Source organism: Harmonia axyridis, chromosome 1 (genome assembly GCF_914767665.1).
Source record: "Harmonia axyridis chromosome 1, icHarAxyr1.1, whole genome shotgun sequence".
NCBI classification, from domain to species: domain Eukaryota; kingdom Metazoa; phylum Arthropoda; class Insecta; order Coleoptera; family Coccinellidae; genus Harmonia; species Harmonia axyridis.
Genome location: NC_059501.1, coordinates 11,614,952 through 11,637,420, shown reverse-complemented (window position 1 = coordinate 11,637,420; position 22,469 = coordinate 11,614,952). Strand labels below are relative to the sequence as shown.

The window sequence follows — 22,469 nt, the reverse complement described above, 5'->3', positions numbered from 1 at the left end:
CTTTTTTATTTTAAAAAAAATTTGCCCTTTGATATAATAAACAATAAAATTTGATTTACTTTATTTAATTTCATTCATTTAATTCATTGGCTTTACAATTTTGATAGAATTGAAAATAATAAACTTCGTAAAAATGAAAAATAATATAAATAAAATTATTAGAGTTTCGATATGATTGGAGTTGTATTAGAACAATTTTACTGAGTACTGTTTTAAATATTTGTTATTCAAACTGTAAAAATTTATTTAATGAAATTTCTTGACTAAGAAAAAAATAAGCTGCACAATTTGAACTTGATAACAGTGGATGCGCAGTGAAGGACCGCAATAGACCAAGCACTCTGTCTCACTCGCACTAGTTACTGTATACGTTCCTTGCTCCCCGAACTACTGCTCACTTTGAATGCGTCTAGCAAGATGATAGAACCGTCGAAACTGTCCGGCTATCATGTAAACATAGATTAATAGGCCCCCAAAAAATTATATATAAAATTGAGATTTTATAATATAACGTAAGTATAATTATAAATTATAATAGTTTAAGGGTGTCCGGCAGAGGGTTGCAACCATACTAACTGTCTGGCAATGAGCAACGCGAGTTTTGATATTATTATGAATCAAATATAAAAAAATTAAGTTTTATTTTATGATAAATTTGAGATGGAATTTTATACACCTTTGTTACCTGTTACCTGCCAAAGCCACCGCTGCCTCAGCTTCATGGGTGGGGATCATTCTTACCTGTACTAGGGACACACATAGAAAAATTTTCAGCTTTTATGAAAATCCGAAGGTCTGGCACTCACGGGCTCTTGGACTATTAGTAAAAGCTTACATAAGCATTTTCGTGTGTTTGTCAACACGTGCGGTTCATATAGAGTTAGTGAAAGATTTAACAACTGATAGTTTACTGAATGCACTCAAAAGATTGATTTCTAGAAGAGGTAAACCTACGGAAATTTTCTCAGATAATGGTTCTAATTTCGTAGGAGCGAACAATCATTTCATTGAGTTGCACAATTTGTTAAAAACTAAAGGTCACAAAGATAAGGTTGAAAATTTACTCGCATCAGACGGAATTAAATGGTCTTTCATTCCCTCAAGGTCTCCACATATGGGCGGAATATGTGAAGCAGCGGTCAAATCAACGAAATTTCACCTTTGTAGAATGTTAGGAATGGCTTCTGTTACGTACGAGAAAACCTACACAATTTTAGTTCAAATCGAGGCCTGCCTCAATTCCAGACCCTTAACTCCTCTCTCCTCAGATCCAAACGATCTTATACCCCTCACTCCAGCTCACTTTTTAATTGGAGAATCTCTCGCTGCTGCTCCTCAGTCTAATGTACAAGATGTGAAAATCACCAAACTGTGTCGTTACTTAAGAATGCAACAACTAGTTCAGCAATTCTGGGCTCGCTGGACAAAGGACTATCTTACCCAATTACAGCAGAGATCCAGATGGCAGACAGCATCAACACCTCCAAGACTAATTTATAATTTGTAGAAGCTTGAAACCTTCGGATGAATTCCAAGATTCTATTAAAAAGTTTTTCGGCACGTGGGATTCAGAACCTCCACTTCTAACAGATTGTGATGACGAACCAGTAATAACTGATATGTGCGAAAGATTTGTACAGCAACTGGCAGTGATGGAAAAAAATGGTCCAACATCTAAATTATGGATCCAGTATTTCAAAAGCATTATTATTGCATTGCAATTTTTAGAAGCGGAACGATTAGGCAATTGGGAACTACACTCACAAAGCGTCAAAGAGATGTTACCATTCTTCCATGCAAGTGGACATTATCCATATGCGAAATACGCTCAAATTTATTTGCAACAAATGGCTGACCTCGAGTTAATTATGGATCCAGGAGAATATGACGAATTTACGAAGGAAGGTTTTTTTACAATTCGTAGATCCGAAAAAGCATGGGAATTTGGTCAGACATGGTTATTGAACAGACCCTCAATCGTTTCTTCGGTACTGACTTGAAGCATGGAAGAGGTGTTACTTCCAGTGTTGTAACAAGATATTTAGTAGCAATGCCATCAGCATTCAATATCATGGAATGTTTAGAGACATATTGCAAGATTGAATCAAGCAACAGTGAACAACATGTTGATATTTCAAGAAGTAGAATCACAAAAGATGAAGTAGGAATTAAAAAATTTTTGTTTTGGCTTGATGAAAGAAATCCATTTGAGGTTAGAACTTCATTAGTATCACTCTCTACTGGAATCATAGGTGGACCAACAATTAATTGTCATAATGCAGTAGAAGTTGAATTGCAAGGTATAGCTACCATGGTTGGTAAAAATATTGATAACGTTTCTTTGTCTAACGCGTTCAAAGTGAAAACACTTGCAAATGCGAAAAGTGGTATGCATATTGGCGATGATTTTGTTGCTGTCGACTCATTCTTGTTAATTCAGAGAATATCAGTATTTTTTCATGGCAATGTTGAAGAAACACGCAATGCATTGAAGTACGAGTTGTCACCGTTTCCTCTGAGCTTATTCGACGAACATGGATTAATGAGAAAAACAGCAAAATCAGAATTGTATAACGTTTTCCAGCCATACATTCAATCGCCTGCCTTAATATCTGGATCAATTTTTGTAATTGATGGTGGCTGGCTTATGCATAGCTATGTTTGGCCGCATGGAAAGAAATACTCAGACATTTGTAACCTTTACTACTCTTATCTTATTAAAAATTTTGGATCTAACGTGACAGTCATATTCGACAGCTACTCGAGGGAAACAATAGGAATTAAGTCCTACGAAAGATATCGCAGAAAAGAAAAATGTGTTGCTGCAGATGTTGAGATTTCTGAAGATAATCTCGTAACCTTGACCCAAAAGAAGTTCCTGTCCAATATTGCAAATAAGAAACAATTTGTAAACTTACTGAGTAATAATCTTCAAAACCGTGGTATTAGCACGAATATAGCTTCAGAAGACGCGGATCTTTTAATTGTCAAAACTGCAATCGATTTAAAAAGAAGAAGAAATCAATCCGTGACGATAGTTGGTAATGATATTGTAACGAGATCGCAAGCCCTACGCCACTGCATTCTTCTGGAACAGACCCGAAGCGTCCAGGCAAAGCTAGAACGATCGAGTGTCTTCTAGAGAGAGATGCCGGTAGTATTTAAACCAATGCTAATGCAGAGGAGGACATAGTCGACGGATTGACTCTCCAGTGCCGTACACTCCAGTAGAGATAAATAGTGAAAATAAATTAATGTAGTTGAAGTGAATCATATGTGAATAGTTAAGTCTATTTGTGTAAATCAATAAATAAATTAGTATTAGTAGGAAGTTGACTGATTTAATTAACCGAAAAACGTTACAATATTGACTTACTTATCATTTTGATTTCACTTGTCTCTGACGAAGAGGTAATATACTTTTATAAAATGACACCAGGAAAACAAGCTAATGTTATTTATTCTACGGAATACGATAAAAATTTGAAGCCTTTTTTGCTTTTTGCGCATGCATTTGCAGGTTGCGACACTACAAGTGCAGTTTTTAAAAAAGGAAAAAAAGTATAATATCTTTATTGAAAAAAAAACCTGATTTGCAAGCTCTAATTTCTAATTTTCTAATAAAAAAATATTTTCATAAGTTAAAGTTGATTTAATTTGAAAATAAAAATTTTAAATTGTTATAACTTTTTTATAAACAATTAAAAAAAAAATTTTTCTCTAGAATTAAAGTTTATAATCATATAAGTAATTTAAAAAAAAGAATTATGAGTTTTTTTTCAATTTTTCAACAACTTATGATTTTTTAAAGTTCCTGTTATCCTCCCCTAGCTTCTAGCTTCCTTATCTCAGTTAATTTCAATTTTAGGAAAAAAAATTATGAGAACATTTTTATGTAAAATTTTACGCTCTACAACTTTTATTCGAAACTTTTTTTTCTAACACTTACCATTTCCCCAAAATTTCAAAAAAACCACTTTTTTTATTTTTTTTCACCCCTTCTCGGGGGTTAATTTAAAAAAAACTTTCACAGTTCGTTTTTAGATGCTTCAAAGTAACTTATATCGAAAATTCAAGTTTTAACCTCAAAATTCGTATTTCATTGACCATTTTCTTGGACTATAAACGATTTGGTCGTTTTGAAAGATGAAAATCTTCCACCATTTCGATGGCCAATGGCTCGAATAGTCCAACTTCATCCAGGAGCGGATCAAGTGATTCGTGTTGTGTCAGTGAAGGTGTCAACCGGTAATATTTTCAGACGCTCAATTAGCAAAATATGTAAGTTACCAATTGATGATGACTCAAAGTCAGATTAATTTTATTGTAAATTTGTACTATTCCAAGACTCAAACATGTATCCAATGTATATCCATTTTTATATTTCTTATGTTGAAAGATAATCTTTCAAGGTGGGCGGCAATGTTCAATTCATTTACAATAATTACGAGAATTCAAGGAATTCATTTTTATCATGAAATGGCAACAGTGGCAACATTGCATCTACGAGCGGTACTACGCCAGGTCTTGAAGGGCTTAACCACAGCCGTCTTCAAGTTGAAGACGGCTGTGGCTTAACCCAAGGAAAAGTAGGTCACGTAGTTGAGTTACGATTTCACGCTCGCCCACCACACATGTAAAGGTTAAATCCTTATACAGTAAGCGATCCTGTAAATGAAATAACCGCAACACGATTTAATAACAAGAATCAAAATGACAAACATGTGCTTCCTTACGAGCACCTTGCCATATTTAATAAGGTATTTATACCTTAAGAACAAAATTGATTCCACATTAACGTTCTACATTTTCAAACCATCAGAATACTCCCGATATTCAATAAGGCTTTACACCTTATAACTCAAGTTGAACTCATTTAAAGTTCTTCACATTCCATGAGAAGGCAATCTTGAAAGAAAGATTAATAATATAAAGCAGGTTTTTTTTTGTTTTATTTTCCTGCCGACATCAATTATAATTATTTTAAAATTAAGACCAATTGATAAGTTAAACTCAATATATTTATTTTTGCAAGACTGTATGTCAAAAATATTATAAAAATAGGTTAACATTCATTTGTAGGAACTATTCATTGTACATTATAATAAAAAACTGTATTGTAAATAATCATTCTGTAAATATGTTAATAAAGATTCTTTGTATTGTATTATACAGTTCAAAGTTCAAACCTCGTATCATTTCAATCCCTAGCAGAGGATGGTCCTTCAAGCAAACCACGTAACACACATAACTGACAGATACATTAATGATATAAATATCATGCAAGATAATTTGAACAAATCCATGCAAGCCATAAATAAAATTGATAATGAATTCAATCTTGGACAATCAATTCTTTACAATATTTATTTGTCACAAAAATTAATTTCAATAATAAAAAGCGTTCAACGAACAATTACCTTAGCATTTAACGATGTCACAAATTTAGAAATCATTTCAACCTCTGAATTGGGAGTTATCATAGATCATTTGAAACAAATATATAAAAAAGAACAATTACTAGATCTTGACATTTTACACCTTTTCAAAATAATGGAGTTTTCAAAATTTAGTATTGTATCCATAGATAAAACCCTGACATGTATATCGTATATCCCAATCCTCCAAACCGAATCCCTAACCTATCAAAGAATCTATCCTATCCCAAATCGCTTTGGACAAATCATCCTCCCACCAGCAGAATTTAGACTCTACAATTCAAAGAAAGAATTATGAGCATACATTAAACCTCACAACCTCCTAGCCAATCAACAGCGCCATGTCTTCGACTGTGATCGTGTGAAGTCGTTTGTCAATCGACGAGGGAGAATTTCTGGCGGGATTTATACAAAAACCATTTAGAAACAGACAGTTAACGATTGTTAGCAGTGTGTTTCTGTACTACTTCAGAATTATTGCACCTATTGTTTAGAGCGAATTGACTTGTGTCCAGAAGAAAGTTATTCCATATTATTACTGTTTTCTATACCACCAATCTAGGAAAAGCTTCAACGTGAATATTTAAAAAAAGCAGTTTTCACTGCTAAGTTGAATATACCTTTATTTGAATTCTAAATTGTTCAATTATGGAGTCAGTTAGGTAAGCTTCCTTATTTAAATGTTTTTTAGCATTAATGCACGTATTTTTTGCAGTGCGAATCCACTAATTTGCGAAGTATGTCAAAAGGAGTTTACCAATGTATGGAACAAAAAGAGGCACCTTCTTAAAATTCATAATGACGAATCGGCAAAAACGAATAGGAAGCAGCATATAATGTGTTCTGTTTGCCCAGGGGAAAACAGAGAGAAGTTTTCATGCTATAATGATTTGGACAAACATTTAGCAACGAGCCATGACGTAAATATTAAAGAAAGTATGTTAAGTTTTCAGAGCAATGAAGAGTTTAAAGCATGGCGAGGAAAGGAGAATAGAGAAGTTGATTATGTCTGTGTCAGGACTTTGAAAACTAAGAATGGGGAAACAATAGTAAACTACAACTGTAACCGAAGTGATTATAGAGGTAAGACCTGATTGAATGGATTATTATAAGAAAATAACTGTTTATTTTTAAGGATACGAATGTGTAGGTCAGAAACGCCATATGAAGTCCGGAGGCAGTATTCACATTCAAGGAGTATGTCCTTCAAGAATGTTAGTTAAAACTGCAACAAATGGTAACTATATTAACACTATGGATACAGTATATGTTGCCTTTATCTACTAGGTTACGTTGGGGTCTCTTAAATGTCAAATTTCTTAAAGTTTAGTGGATTATCAGCCACTGAAACAACCAGCATACGAATCCAGTGACTGATTCACTGAACATATCCAATACATATAAATAGTAGTATCTAAATTAATATTCTACATATTATTGTTTATTAGGAATTGTCACAGTCACATTTGTGGAGACACATGTGGGTCATAATGATGAGCTAAGAACAAAACGACTCACTGAGTATCAACAAAACCTTATTGTTGAGAAGTTAACTGCCGGTGTATCAACTGAAAGAATTATTCAAGATGCTAGGATCATACGAGATGACAAATTAGATAGACTAAATCTAATAACGAGGGGAGATCTAGCATATTTAATGAGAAAATTTAACCTTGACAAAAGAAGGGATGCTGACGATATGGTAGCAACTGCCTTGAAAGTAGAAGAGTGGAATGGACGAGGAGAAAATTATGCGTTTTTATTCAAAAGAATTGGTGAGGTAATCTATATAATGAATTAACAAAATGCTGAATGTTTTATATCATTTTAGGTGAATGTTGTCCTGGATTGAGGGATGAAGATTTTGCTTTGGCCTACATGAACGGAGTTATGGAAAAAAAGTTGAGAGATTTTAAAAGAATCATTTGTGTCGACGGTACACATGGAACCAACAGGAATAACTGGGATCTAACAATTGTTTTAGTTAAAGATGAGAAAAACATGGGTTTTCCTGTTGCCTTTCTGCTCTCAAATAGATTGGACCAAACTATACAAGAGCATTTTTTTACTGCACTCAAATCAAGACTAGGTGAATCCATTCAAGCAGAGTTCTTTATGAGTGATGACGATACAAAATATTATAATGCATGGACCAAAGTGATGAAGACGGACAAAGAACCTAGAAGACTTCTTTGTACATGGCACGTTATTAAAAATTGGAATATTCAAGGGAGATCCAAAATCAAGAATTTACAAATCAAACAGGACATGAAGAAAAAAATGAGAGCAATTCTAAAAGAAACAGATCCCTCAATATTTTTACAATTGAAAGAAACCTATTTCAAACATTTGGAGGAGGAAGGGGAAAATGATTTTCTCAAGTATCTGCAGAGGTAAGTAACTAACTACTCTAAATGTTTATTGAGAATGAATCTAAAGAGTATTACTTTCTTCTAGCTTTTATTTCAAGAATGAAGAAAGAATAAAAATGTGGGCCCACTGTCATAGGATTAATGCAGGAATAAATACCAATATGGCTATCGAAAGCTTAAATAAAGTACTTAAATATAATAAAATGAGAACACAACGTAATATTAGGTATGTTATATTTTTATTTGTATAAATGGAATTGATTTACTATAATGTTAACAGGGTTGAGAAATTATTGGATCTATTAGATGAGCTGGTTGAAGAAAAGATGTGGACCAAAATAATAAATGTTGAGAGACCTAACGCTAATAATTATCAACACAAGGTAACTGTGGAATCACACAAAAAGGCAGAGAAAATGGAAGGTAAGGTAAAGCCACAAGAATTGGGAACATTCAAGGTAACATCTTGTTCAATCAATGATAAATTTTATATTGTAAGTATTAAAGAACTTTGTGATGATGATTGTAGAGCAGGATATTGCCATATATGTAAAATATGTATACATAGATACGAGTGTCAGTGTCCTGAAAATGCGGTGAAACAAGTACTATGTAAACATATACATGCTGTATCTTTGTTTGAGGCGAGAAGCGATTCTGTTGTAGATTCCTCACATTCAGATGATGACAATCAATTACAAGTGAACGAGCCTTCTGGAACCGAATTGCGATACCAGGAAGATCTAAATCACTTTATTCAGGAGAGCAGAGAAAATAATAAGTCCATTACTTCTGAAGAAAGACGAGAGGTATCATATACATACATATGTGATGTTCTGTATATCAACTCTGGTTACTTTAGGGTTCCGTAACTGCTAAAAAGTTTGTGCATAATCAATTACTGAAACAACCAACATTACCAGTCCAGTAGCTCTGGTTGATTTACGGACCATAATCATATATGTCTTTTGTTTCTGTTAGATGTTGACAGTATATGCTTTGCAGTTTGCAATAATGGAACATACCAATTTTATCAGAAGTTTAGATGATGACACACTTTATAAATTCTTGGCAGAGATATCAAAACTTAGAACTAATATGGGACTAGATGGTAGTGAGCATGTTTCAAAAAAAAGGAAAATGGAGAAACAATCCTATTTTCCAAACAAAAAATAACAGCTTCTTATTTTATATTGTAATATACATAACTATTTGCTAAATTTTTCTCAGTTGTTTGCTGATATATAATCAAAGGTGATGGTGTTGTTTGCTTATTTTTGAAGTAGTTAATTCTATGATTATTATTCAATACTTTGAACAGAATTAAATTTTTGCAGGATGCTTTGTACTTGAGGGTGTGGTATAATGTAATTATATTTAGCTAATATTTTTATAATAGTTACTCATTTGTAAATAGGTAAATTTTATATGTTGAATTGTATTCATAGGTGTGGCATAATGTAATATATGTATAGTTATAGTTCTAAATAATTTCATTTTCTAAGAATCATTCTAGTGAAGGCTTGATAACATTCCGAAAATTAACTCACTGAAATTTTCACTTTTGAAACTTGATCAATATTTTTTGTTAGAGATTACTATACAAATATTATATTTTGGTTCAGGTGTAGGGGAGCTGGGAGCCTGTAATTATCTAAAAAAAATTGCAACTCCTATAGGGTTTATCTTCGGATAGATCTTCAAATGGACAACTGTTGGAATAATTAATGTAGTTACTTTGTACATATAGTTTAATTTTTGTTAATGTTCAATTGTATTTAATGGTGTGGTAATGTGATATATGTATAGTTATAGTTCTAAATAATTTCAGACACAAATAAACATTCTAGTGAAGGCTTGATAACATTCCGAAAATTAACTCTCTGAACTTTTCACTTTTGAAACAAGATCAATTTTTTTTTACAGATTCGCGTACTGTACCTATACAAATATTATATTTTGGTTCAGGTGTAGGGGAGCTGGGAGCCTGAAATTATCTAATAAATATTGCCACTATTATAAGGTATATCTTCAAAATGAATAACTGTAGGAATTATTAATGTAGTTACTTTGTACATAGTTACATTTTTATATGTTCAATTGTATTGAGTTACTAACTCTTGAATGTATAATAAAGTATTTATATGATGAATAAAACCTATAATTTACTCTTTGTATTTTTTCCTAGTATATTTTGCAAGCAAAGATATATTCCTATCTCCTTACTCCTAATCAATTAACGATGAAATCGCTAGTTTCTATACTTTGTAATTTACCAAAATCCAATGAAATTTCATTTCTGTTAAATAAATCAACTTATTATATCTCGTTAAAATAATTACATATTTTTTATGTTCACCTCCAATGATACACTCATAACATTATAGCTTTAAATGTCTTAGTTTAATCATTTGCGTTCTTCTTACTATCTATACTTATCCGAAGTACTCCCATATCTTACATTCATAATACTGGTGATGTAAATCTCCATTTTGTTATCAATTCGTAATTACTGGTTTCATTTTGAAGAATAATGATATTTATTAATTTCAATATCTATTAGTTCTAGTTCATCCTTTACCTTAGAAAGCGTCTGGCATGAAAGTAATTTGAATAGTAAAAATATCAATATTTTTATTCGTTCAGTTAAATATAGTTAAGTACAAAATTTCATTTACATCAAAGATTATAGATTAGTCTATTATTATTCGATTCGCATTCTTACAATAATATCGTCTCAAATTCAAACAAACGAAATTTGAATTCGCGCCAAATAGACCACGCCTCAAGTATTCTTATTGGCTAGGAGGATGTGAGATGTAATGTATCCTAGAATTATGGACTGACGAGCAATGCCCACACATTGAAACCCACATACTGTGTACCAAGACACAGACAGAGAGCAAGTGTTCCATCAACAAATTATCAAATTGCAACTTCGCTGAAGCCATTAACGAATTCAGAGTATCAGCTGAAAAACAACAAGATCCTTTTCTCTTGCAAAACGCCCACCAAAATTCTCGAAGACTGTGGAAACCAAATTGCTTACAAAGAAGTAAATGGAAGCTACCTAAAATCATCAGATAACCAGTGTAGAGTGATAATAATCGACGATGTCATATTTGAAAATGCATTCAGCAATTTCACCTATCAGATACCTAAGATCACATCAGAAACTTTCAAAACAAAGAAGCTCATCCACCTGAAGTCAAAACACCTAGACGATGTTGGTTACCTAAAATCAGAAGCTGAAGAACTAGAGAACCCAATAGAACTACATACTTTCATACAGAAGGGTCATTTCTTTTTAACAACAATTCTATTCATAGTTGCCCTAACAGGAAGCATAATCTTGGTCTCAAAGAAACGATGTATCAGTTCCCTGTGGAAGAAAAAAACCATGGAAGTCGTTGATGACGAGGAAAACATTGCAGAACTTTCCACGCTGACAACAATATACCGTAAAACCGGGTGACTTGAGACTGTATGGTGGCTTGAGACAAAACTTCTCGATTTCCTAAAAGACGTGGCAACATTGTTGAACGCGATTGTTTGATGAGTGTTATTGGTGCGTTGGTAAGCACGTGGTCAGGGCTTTACGATACAGAGCGATTTGGCGGTTTAAAAGAGGAAGGTTACGGTTAGTGGCTGTGAACGTGATACCACCTGTTCGCGTTTTTACGATATCGCTGGAAAACTTCAAGTGGATCTCCATTAAGGTAATATATTTTTATTATTCGATGTTAGTCAGTGTGTTTCTACATTCGTAGTGATTCTCAATCCGTACATGGTGATCCCTAAATATTTTTTTATTTATGTCTTTTTGACTATTTTTGCAAACAATCCAATTTTGTCGGTGAATTGAGACAATGTCGCAAGTCGACCTCAGTTTTACGTTCCACTTTTTTTTTGCAGATGGGAAAATATCAGCGCCTTGTCGCTTCAAATTACAGGCGCTATTCAGAGGAGAGCCTTCAAAGCGCCGTGCGAGATAGAAAGGCAGGCATGTCACTACGAGCAGTGGCGAAAAAATATGGAATCCCAAAGGATACGATTGACAGAAGAGTTAAAAATCTCCATACATTAAAACCGGGTGGACAAACTATACTCACCTCTAATGAGGAGCAGAGAATCGTCAATAATCTCCACCTGGCATCGCAATGGGGATTTCCTTTCACATCACTTGATGTGCGATATATTATTAAGGCCTACCTGGACAGCAGCGGACGGGTTATTCAAAAATTCAAGAACAATTTGCCAGGAAGGGAGTCCATGAGGAATTTCCTACAAAGACATCGCCAAATTCTCACCCAGCGCTGGTGTGAGAATATTAAAAGGGTGAGAGCTGGCGTAAATCGCTCAACAATCAATAAGTATTTCGACGAATTAGAGAAGAGTTTGGAAGGAATTCAGCCTGATGCAAAAATCAATTACGACGAAACAAATATGACAGACGATCCAGGCAAACAGAAAGTAATTGTTAGAAGAGGATGCAAGCACGCTCATCGAGTTCTGGATAGCTCTAAGACCAGCCAGTCACTTATGTTTGCCGGTACTGCTTCTGGATTGTTGTTGCCCCCGTATATAGTATATAAAGCCGAACATTTATACACGACATGGACTGAAAATGGACCTGCAGGTGCTAGATACAACAGGTCAAAGACTTCTTGGTTTAATGAAGCCATTTTCGAGGACTGGTTTAATACTGTTGTGCTGCGATATTTTGCGAAATTCGATAAGAATGAGCCAAAAGCATTGATTGGTGACAATCTGGCTAGTCATGTCTCCCAAACAGTGATAGAGTTGTGCAAGGATAATAACATAAGGTTCATTCTGTTACCACCCAATAGCACTCATTTGTGTCAACCATTAGATGTGGCATATTTTCGCCCTCTAAAGCGCGCATGGAGAGAGGTTCTCCTCGAATGGAAATTGAAAAATCGAGGTGTAGTTCCTAAAGACATTTTTCCTAGACTTTTAAAGAAGTGTTTGGATGGAATGAACGTAAATGACAGAACGTCGAAGAATTTGATAGCTGGTTTTTCTGCAACAGGTATATATCCCATCGACCGGACCAAAATACTGAACAAGTTCCCAAACGAACCTGAGGAGCCTCAAGACAATGATTTTGTTATTATCGACAACGCCTTTGAAATTTTCTTGAGAAATCTTCATACCAAAGAGAGCACAACGACTTCAAATAGGCGGAAAAGACTTCAAGTGGAACCTGGTAGAAGCATAGAACAAGCGGAAATACCTTCCACCACCACACAGCCAGATGGAGAACCTGTAAATGACTCCAGCTTACTTCAATCTGAAGATGAAGAACTCCCCAATTTATCCGCCATTCTGAAAAAAAATAAGATCGTTCCAGCAGAGAAGGCCTCAAGTGATTCTGAGGGATCCTTTTCCTGTCAAGACTCTTCAGACACTCCAGAAAATTTTGACGAAGATGTAGACTTCGTCAATCTATCCAATATTCTAGTAGATGACTTTGTTCTAGCCGAATTTGATTACAACGCACCTCATCAAAAATCCAAGTCAAAGAGATTCATTGGGAAAATCAAAGAAATTGATAACAATTTTAGAACTTTCCAATGTACCTTTTTAAGGAAAGCAACGACGGGAAAAAACGTTTACGTTTCTCCTAACGTAGAAGATATCTCTGAAATTACTGCGGAGCAGATTATTTCTAAACTTTTTCCCATTAGTAGCCGCAGGGGAAGGTACACCTTTTCTGTGGAAACTTAGAATGGTATTCCCAGTAATATTCTATTGGTATTCAATTTTTTTGTAGTTTTACATTGAAATTTTTCATTTTATTTGAGTGTTTAGAAATTGTTATTTTATTTTAAATAATTTATTATGTTTTCTTAATGATCTCAAACATATAGATCTCAATTTTCTTGAATAAATGCTATTTTTGATAAACTAAGCTGTATTTATTCCGACTCTCCTAATTTCAGCCGTCTCAAATCGGCGTTTTGAGACGGGTGAAATGCTTTTAAAATGTGATAATTTGCAAGTCTCAAGCCACCCGACCCCCGCTGGTGACTTGGGACACCCACTTAAACAAAAAAAAAATTTTTTGGAGCCACTGAGAGAATTGAAAGTTGGTGCTAGTTATTGTATAAACCAAGACTCAAAATTTGACGCCAGATTCAATAATATAACCTCAACAGTTTTTGATTGACGCGCTTTCAAAGTTGAAAATTGTCTCAAGACACCCGGTTTTACGGTATGTATTCGCTCATAAAGTTGCATAAAGCTAACCGACCTATCAGACCAGTAGTTTCATTTGTTACAGCACCTTCATATAAATTGTGGAAAGAACTAATTAAAATCATTCAGAAAGAAACAAATTTCCAAGCCGAGGTAGCCATAAAAAATTCATATCACCTCATAGATAACATAAAAAATATACATATCCCGAACAATACCAAACTCATTTCTTTCGACGTGCAAAATTTGTTTCCTAGTGTACCTGTTAAACAAACCATAAAACTGGTAGATATGTTATTGGTGAAAAGGAGGTCAAACCCAGTTATAAAACAAGAAATTATAGAAATCTTGAAGGTTTGTCTGGGCCAAAACTACTTTTTGTTTGATGACATATTGTACGAGGACGATGAAAATTTAACTATGCGAAACCCGCTTAGCCCGATTTTAGCCGAAATATTTATGGACTTCCTAGAAACTAAAATCCGAGAGAGCCCTTTCTACAAATGGTTCATTTATTGATGACATCCTAGCACTATTTACCGGTACCAAGAGACAACTCGCGATGTTCTTAGAATTCATAAATTCATTATCTCCTACAATAAAATTTACATATGAAGAAGAACAAAATAAAAGTATTAATTTTCTCGACTTGAAAATCACGAAAATTAATAATAAACATGATTTTTCAATTTTCCGAAAACCAACATACACAGATCTCACAATTCATTCCTCCTCTAACCACCCATATGCTCAAAAATTAGCAGCTTATAATAAATAGCATGATTTTTAGATTGATCAACAAACCCATGACACATGAGAACTTTGATATTGAACTTAATACAATAAAACAGATTGCACTTAACAATGGTTTCAATCCATCTATCATTAACAAATTACTTAACCGAATGCAATTAAAAAAATCTATTTCACTTGTATATCTAACAATTCCACAAGATAAAAAATATATTTCCCTTTCATACATTGGACATAAATCTGAAAAAATTGCAAGATACCTAAAGAAAAATAATAATTACCATATTTCATTTAAAACTAGAAACTCATTAGGAAATTTAATAAAAAACAATAAAGATAAAGTCGCTAAAGATGGAAAGTCTGGAGTTATAAGTTGAATTGCAGTACTTGCCCATATGTATACATTGGTCAAACAGGAAGATCATTTGGGACTAGGATAGGAGAACATCAGAAAGCATACGTTAGCGGAGCTTGTAATTCAACATATAATTACATCAACTATCTCTTGATGACCACCCAAATTCCAACGCAGATAACCATAACCGGCATTATCAGTATTTACACTTATAATTGTCATTATCAAAGAACTGTTTGGCATTTTATATTATTAACGAAACTCATTTCACTTATTGAGTCACTGTTGAATTCCAATATTGTCAATCTTTATAATCGCATTGTTTACTCACGTAGTATGGAATTGTTTCTCTAAATTATTGTTATCTCCGACAGGGTTATAAATAACCAACCCTGTCCATTGTACAGCCAGTCTTCTTATTTGTTTCAAACTAGAGAGAACTCATATTTGTAAACTTGTGAAATAAATCTTTTTAAAGTGAATTCTACAAAGTTTTACTTAATTATATGCAGAACATCTGTTAGAGACCGGGCATGATTTCGACAACAATTTCGAAATTTTGCAGAAAATAAGAAGAAAATAAGACCCTAAAATTGAACTTCCTTGAAGCAATGGAGATAAATAGGTACCATAAAAAACAGATTCTCCTCAACGACCAAACGGACCTAAATAAATCTCCCTTACTCAACCTGTTTTGAAACCCAAGAATTTCCATGATTTTATTATATTTCACACCATATGTTTTCAACTATTTAAAGAACTGTATCCCAAATTTGTAGTTAGTTACCATGCTCATCTGACTAAGTCATGTTATCATGAAAATCATGGCAATATTTTAGAAAAAATTGAAGGGTTTGCTGAAGAAACGGTACCCAGATTTGAAAATCACCAATTCAAACAACACTTCAGAATATATCCAACCACATTTGAAGATTTACTCACCAAATTACATGGAGTTTCAGTTAATAGATTTGGTGCTGTTGGACATACAGAAATTACTTTAGAAAAACAAGCCATGATAGCCATATGGTGTTTATCTAATTTGGAGAGTTTTCGATCTGTTGCATATCGTTTTGGAATAACCAAGTCATCATGCTGGGATGTTCTGTACAGAATATATAAAAAATTCTTAAAAATTAATTCAATACATAAGATTATAAGCTGGCCATCCAGACAAAGAGCTCATGTTATTATGGAAGCCTTTAAAGAGATCAATGAATTTGAAGGGGTAATTGGCTGCATAGATGGTAGTCATATTGGAATTTTACCACCAAGAGAACACCCAAATTCATATGTCAACAGAAAAGGTTTTCACTCTGTTTTGTTGCAAGGTGTATGGGACAATAGAAAACTATTTACACATGTTTATGTTGGAGAACCTGGATCAATACATGATAGCCGATTGTTTGAAAAGTCAGATCTCTTTGAGAGCATAGAAAGTGGAGAATATGAATTTCCTAACAATGCCCATATACTAGTGGATTCAGCATATAAATTATCAGACTATATGATGGTTGGTTTTAAAAATAATAATAATTTAACTAACAGACAAAAAAACTTCAATGCAAAGTTATCACAAGTCAGAGTATGTATAGAGAATACTTTTGGACTTCTAAAAGGCCGTTTTCGAAGGATTAAGTTTCTAGAAACAGTAAGGATGGACTTAATTTGTTTGCTTGTTTTTTCTGCCTGTCTTTTGCACAATATTTGTGTACTCAATGGGGATGGAATTGATGATTTAATAGACGTCAATCAGGAAGTGGAAGAGGAGAGAGATCAAAATGAAGAAAATGAATTCATCTTTGTCAACACAAGGCAAAATCAGCCAGCTATTGCCAAAAGATTGCGAATTATGAGTGAATTGCAAATAGATTAATAAAAGTTGTTCATCATCAAGGAAATAATATCTGTGATAACAACTTATTGTTGATTATTGATATAAATAAATAAATTTAGGCCAATGACGTAAGTTATATGTAAGAATAGCTTTAAGTTAAATGTTGCCTATTTGTGAATAACGAAACAATTGTTGTGAAAATAAATATATAGAGCGGAAATAAGTTATTTTACTTTTTAATCGTTAATCATTAAGTTTAAAACTAATTGTAGTGAAAAAAGTTCTGTGAAAGACAACGGGGTGTTAAACACCCGCGTCTTAGCCAAATTTAAGAAAATGGACCCAAACATATTAATGGAATCCTTGAAATTAGATTGGTCTGAAGACGACCAAGTATTCCAAAAACCAAAGAGGACGTGCAAATAACCTGAACAAAATTTAATAACACCTAACGAAGTTGCTACAACAAATAGATTTGGTATTCTCAAGGTTGAAGCCATGGAAACCAAAACCACCCCCATACCGGACTTATCGCCCAAAACCTCCAAGAAGCTGAGAAAATGCCCACCCCCCATCATAGTAACTTCCAAAATAGAAGATTGCCGGAAATTCCACAACATGGCGAAGAAAATAGTAACCAACGACAACTTTAGTATAAAATATTACGCTGATGAAACAAAAATTTTTATCATCAACCACATTGACTATACAATGTCCTGATTCACCCTGCATTTCAAAAGAATCAAATTCTAGGAAAAGACCTCGATCTGAAAGTAATGATACGTCAGAAGAGAAAGAGTAAAAAAAGGCGCGAAATAAATCATTATATGATCATAGAAAAAAAAATGGTTGAAATTGAAGAGAGGCGATTGGACCTCCTTTCCCAAATATCAAAGGATTTGAAGGAACAGACTAGGTTGATGGCTGAAAAGAATAGGTTGACGGCAGAAAGGAATGATATATTAAGGAAATTGTTACCTAACAACTCAAAAGAAAAGAACTAATATATAAATCAACTCGCAAATTAATTTTATATGGACCACTTGAATTTGCTGTGATAATACGGGAAAGATCTTACAATTGCATGAGTAAGATTTCATTTATTGTTGAATTTGAATGAATAAATAAATATTGTTTGTTTAACACTAGTTATGAGTGTATTAGCTAAAAGCCTCTGTGCCAGTTTTGTAGTATGAAATAAATGATTTGAAAAAAAAATTATATTTTTCCTTGATTACTTTTGGTTCAATACAATAAGTATATTTGCACCTAAAAACTTAGAACAGGGATTCTACTCATGAGAAAGCCCAAAGCGGTCACCACTTGCTAAAAAGCATTCCTGCTTTGCGATCATCTAAAGTGTGAATAACATTTTTTTTTCCAAAGGAATTTTATGTGGACCGCTCGAATTTGCAGCGATAATATGGGAAAGATCCTAAAACAGCAAAAATTAGAAGATTTCATTTATATATAGAATTGTTGCTTTATTTTTTCTTGAAACTGAATTATTGTTGTTTAAAAAATTTTATGTAAACTCAGTCTCTGATACCAGCAGATTTTGCTGTTTGGGAGAGAGGAATGAATGCTCTATTTTAACTTTCCAAATTAGGCAAAGGCTCAGCCAACTCTAGAACAGGTCCAATTATTGCATTGATTATATTTATTTCTTCGTCGTCATCAAAAATGAATGAAATAACTCTCAAATCCATGATCAATGTTTGGAAGGTGTTGCCTTATCTATGGTTGTTGCAATAAAAGAGTAATAGTATCGAAGGGCGAAAGCAAACTTAGAAATTAAAATCTATAATATAACAGAAAGTTATTTTTAATCTTAGATTATTTACACCAAGATAGAGCATAGTGAGAGAGAAAACGTGGCCGAAATAAGATAGCAATATGTTTATTATTTTCGTCAAAATCAAAACACATTCCCGCAGCTCCCTATTGGTGGCTTTCTACCACGTGACCTGGACGTGCGAATGAATTTCATTATGGCCGCCTTCTTTGACAGCTGATGCTTAGGTGCAACAAGTTCAAACTCATCGTTTTGAGTTAACCAAGTGATTTTTGTAGTGAAAACGAGGTTGGACAATAATTATTTGCTGTATTAAGCTGAAAAATGGTTAATTCCTGTGTGATATGTAAAAAAAGCACCAGTAAAGACTGCGGGCGATCCATACATCGGTAAGTAAACACAACAAATAATAATTTACCATAGGCGTAGCTAGGAATACCTAGCTCTCAATATAAGCATATTGTAAACTTATTTTAAAATTTGATTTGGATAATATGAACATCTAAATATAATATTTCTAATTTCAGTTCCAGTAGCACATCTCCAGATGAAAGGCCTGTGACTCCAGAACCATTAGATACTAATAAGCTAGGTAGTGTCAGGGAATCCTCAAAACTGAGTAATTCTGAACTATCCAGAACTTTAACAGCTAGTGATTTGTCTGCTACACTGACTACTTCAGATTTATCTGCTACATTGACTGCTTCAGATTTATCTGATACATTAACCGCTTCAGATTTATCTGCTTTTTTGACCGATACAGAATCCTCTGGTGCTTTGACAGTTTCAGAATTGTCCGGTACTATGACAGCTTCAGAATCGTCAAGCAACTTGGTATCCTCGGAAGTATTAACAGTAGCACATCCAACTACGTAAGTTTTACTTAATTTTATATTTATAATATTGCAAAATATATTCTGGTTCATTATATAAAACCTTCTTATTTCAGTTCTGAAGCTAAAAGTTCTGTACCAAGACCAAGAAAAAGAAAATGTTTTGTTGGTGATGTAAGGGATGAAGATTTCAGGACACCAAAACAAGGAAAATTTGCCTTCTCCCTTGCTAAACGAAAAATTGCAGAACAGAAAAAGAAACTGAAAGCATTGAGGATGAAGAACAGAAGACTGCAACAGAAAATTTCAGATATTTCAGGACTACTGAATAATTTGAGGGAAATGAACCTTATATCCGATAATGCTCAAGATTATATAGAGGTAAGTAAGATTCAGCTTTGCATATATTTGTGGAATGTAATTATTTTCAATATTTCAGGCATCGTTACCAGGTCCTAGTAGAGATATGGTAAATAGACTCATAAGGGGATCAAAAAATCAGAAATTTACACCTTCTCTACGAGCATTTGCCCTATCATTACATTTTTACTCGCCTAGGGCCTATAATTATGTTAGGGAAAAATTCAATAATTCACTTCCACACCCAAAGACTATTTCTAAGTGGTATCAGACCATCGATGGAACTCCTGGCTTCACAACTGAAGCCCTCAGTGCATTGAAGAACAAAGTGCAGCAGTCTGCGGGAGAACAAATTTATTGCAATCTGGTGATTGACGAGATGGCCATTAGAAAAAAAATCGAATTTATTGCTGGTAAATTTTATGGATCAATAAGTTTTGGAGAAAAACCTGAAGTGGATACTTTACCAGAAGCTAAGGAAGCACTTGTGTTTTTAGTTACCTGCATCAATGGTCACTGGAAAATTCCAGTAGGCTATTTTTTGATAGATGGATTATCAAGCAGAGAAAGAGCCAATTTGGTAATTAACTGTCTGGAGTTTTTGAATGAAGTAAATTTGAGAATAACTTCTGTTACTTTTGATGGAGCAGCTTCGAATTTGAATATGGCGAGTCATTTGGGTGCTGATTTTTCGAATCCTCAATCATTGAAGACTCACTTTGAACATCCAGTCACCAAAGAGAAGGTATTAATTTTTCTTGACCCTTGTCACATGCTCAAACTCTTGAGGAATTGTTTAGGAGACAGTAAGATTTTGAAAACAAAAAATGATAAATTAATCAAATGGACCTATCTTGAAGAACTTGTGAATCTCCAAGACACAGAAGGATTGAATGCAGCAACGAAGATAAGAAAACGTCATTTACATTTTGTGAAAGAAAAAATGAGAGTGAAGATTGCTGCGCAGACATTCAGCAGGAGTGTGTCGGATGCTCTTAAATTCCTTGAGTTTGATTTGAAATTGACAAATTTTAAAGGTGCTGAAGAGACTGCAAATTTCTGTCTCTTAGTTAATGATTTATTTGACATCTTGAACTCAAGAAATAAATTCTCTCCATATACATATAAGAGGGCATTATCTTTTGAAAACATTGATTTATACGTGGAAAGGTTTTCTGAAGCAAAAGAATACTTCATGGAACTGACTTTGAATGGAACACCAGTATTATCTTCAAGAAGGAAAACAGGGTTTCTAGGGTTTTTAATATGTATGGAGAGTCTTGAGGAAATATTTAGAATGTATGTGGTGTCAAAAAAATTAGACTTTTTATTGACCTATAAGTTCTCTCAAGACCATCTGGAGGTATTTTTTGGTGCTATCAGGAGTCTGAATGGATACAACAACAATCCCACAGCCAGACAATTTCAGTCAGCATATAAAAAGTTGTTGATAGCAAGGGAAGTGAGAGGTGCTGATTCTGGAAATGTTGTTAATTTGGACAATACATCAATTCTTCATGTTTCGTCATATAAAAAAATAACAATAAATGATCATAAGGAGGACTTGGAGGAGACTGAAGAGTATAAAAATTTGTGTGCAGCGTTAAATGATCATGATTACTTTGGTTCTTCAGGATGGCAATTATCTTCATATATACAGGATGTTTTAATTTATATAGCAGGATTCGTTGTCAAGTCATTGAAAAAATGTATCACTTGCTCAAAATGTCTTGATATGTTGGAGACTTGTGAAACATATTCATTTCTACAGAAAAGAAAAACGTATGGCAATTTATTCAAGGCATCCAAATTTGTCATTAAGATATGCACACAAGCAGAAAAAACAATAAGATATATGATTTCTAACAACCCTAATATTTTGAGTACAAAGTCTGAAAATTTAATCAATAAGTTGATTCATAATTGTATTGTCTGTTTACCAGATGATGTTTTGAATGCATTTGGCAATCATGTATTTGATGAAGGGTTTCTAGAAAGTCATGAATTGCCTTTGATAAAACTGATATTGAAAAGATATTTCACTATAAGAATTCACCACGAGACAAGAAAAATGAGCGATCAAGTGGTGAATCGAGTAAGAAGCATGCTCACACATCTGATTTTGTATCAGAATCAATAAGTTTTTTTTTTATCTTTACAATTGTTAGTTTTAAGTTTTAGGGTGATCAGGGTGTATAAAACACTCTTTTTTGATTGTGTACTTTTCGATCCTGTTTGGATTCAATTACCAAGGACTATAGCAGTAGTAGATATGGATTCTTAGTTATTTTATTATAAACATTTCTGAAGAATCGATTATCAGTATATTTTAGTTACCTATCGTATTTCTTCAAATCATTATTGTAAAAATCATTTATTTTATGTTACATGTTATTTTTTATGGAAGTTATTAATACATCCTTGCTTGATAATCAATCCTGATTATGCAGGCTTTCAAGTTTCAATTGCTATTCCACTATAAATACTGATTCTCCGTCCATTCC

At 33.5% G+C, this 22,469-nt stretch overlaps 2 protein-coding genes across 3 annotated transcripts; both read left to right on the top strand.

Moving 5' to 3' along the window:
• Nucleotides 1–5,731: 5,731 nt before the first annotated feature.
• Nucleotides 5,732–9,978, top strand: LOC123686531. 2 transcript variants are annotated; one of them, XM_045626752.1, is made up of 8 exons: nt 5,732–6,100; nt 6,154–6,521; nt 6,574–6,675; nt 6,887–7,213; nt 7,270–7,831; nt 7,896–8,036; nt 8,091–8,619; nt 8,673–8,809. In XM_045626752.1, the coding sequence occupies exons 1-8, from the start codon at nt 6,087–6,089 to the stop codon at nt 8,739–8,741; spliced, it is 2,112 nt and encodes a 703-aa protein (XP_045482708.1). In that variant the 5' UTR covers nt 5,732–6,086; the 3' UTR covers nt 8,742–8,809. The 2 variants fall into 2 exon arrangements, with proteins under 2 accessions (XP_045482708.1, XP_045482700.1); XM_045626744.1 differs by lacking the exon at nt 8,673–8,809 and adding an exon at nt 8,816–9,978 and having other exon boundaries at nt 5,733–6,100.
• Nucleotides 9,979–16,332: 6,354 nt separating this feature from the next.
• Nucleotides 16,333–17,016, top strand: LOC123671037 (putative nuclease HARBI1). Its single transcript, XM_045604680.1, has one exon. The coding sequence runs from the start codon at nt 16,333–16,335 to the stop codon at nt 17,014–17,016; it is 684 nt and encodes a 227-aa protein (XP_045460636.1).
• Nucleotides 17,017–22,469: the final 5,453 nt, after the last annotated feature.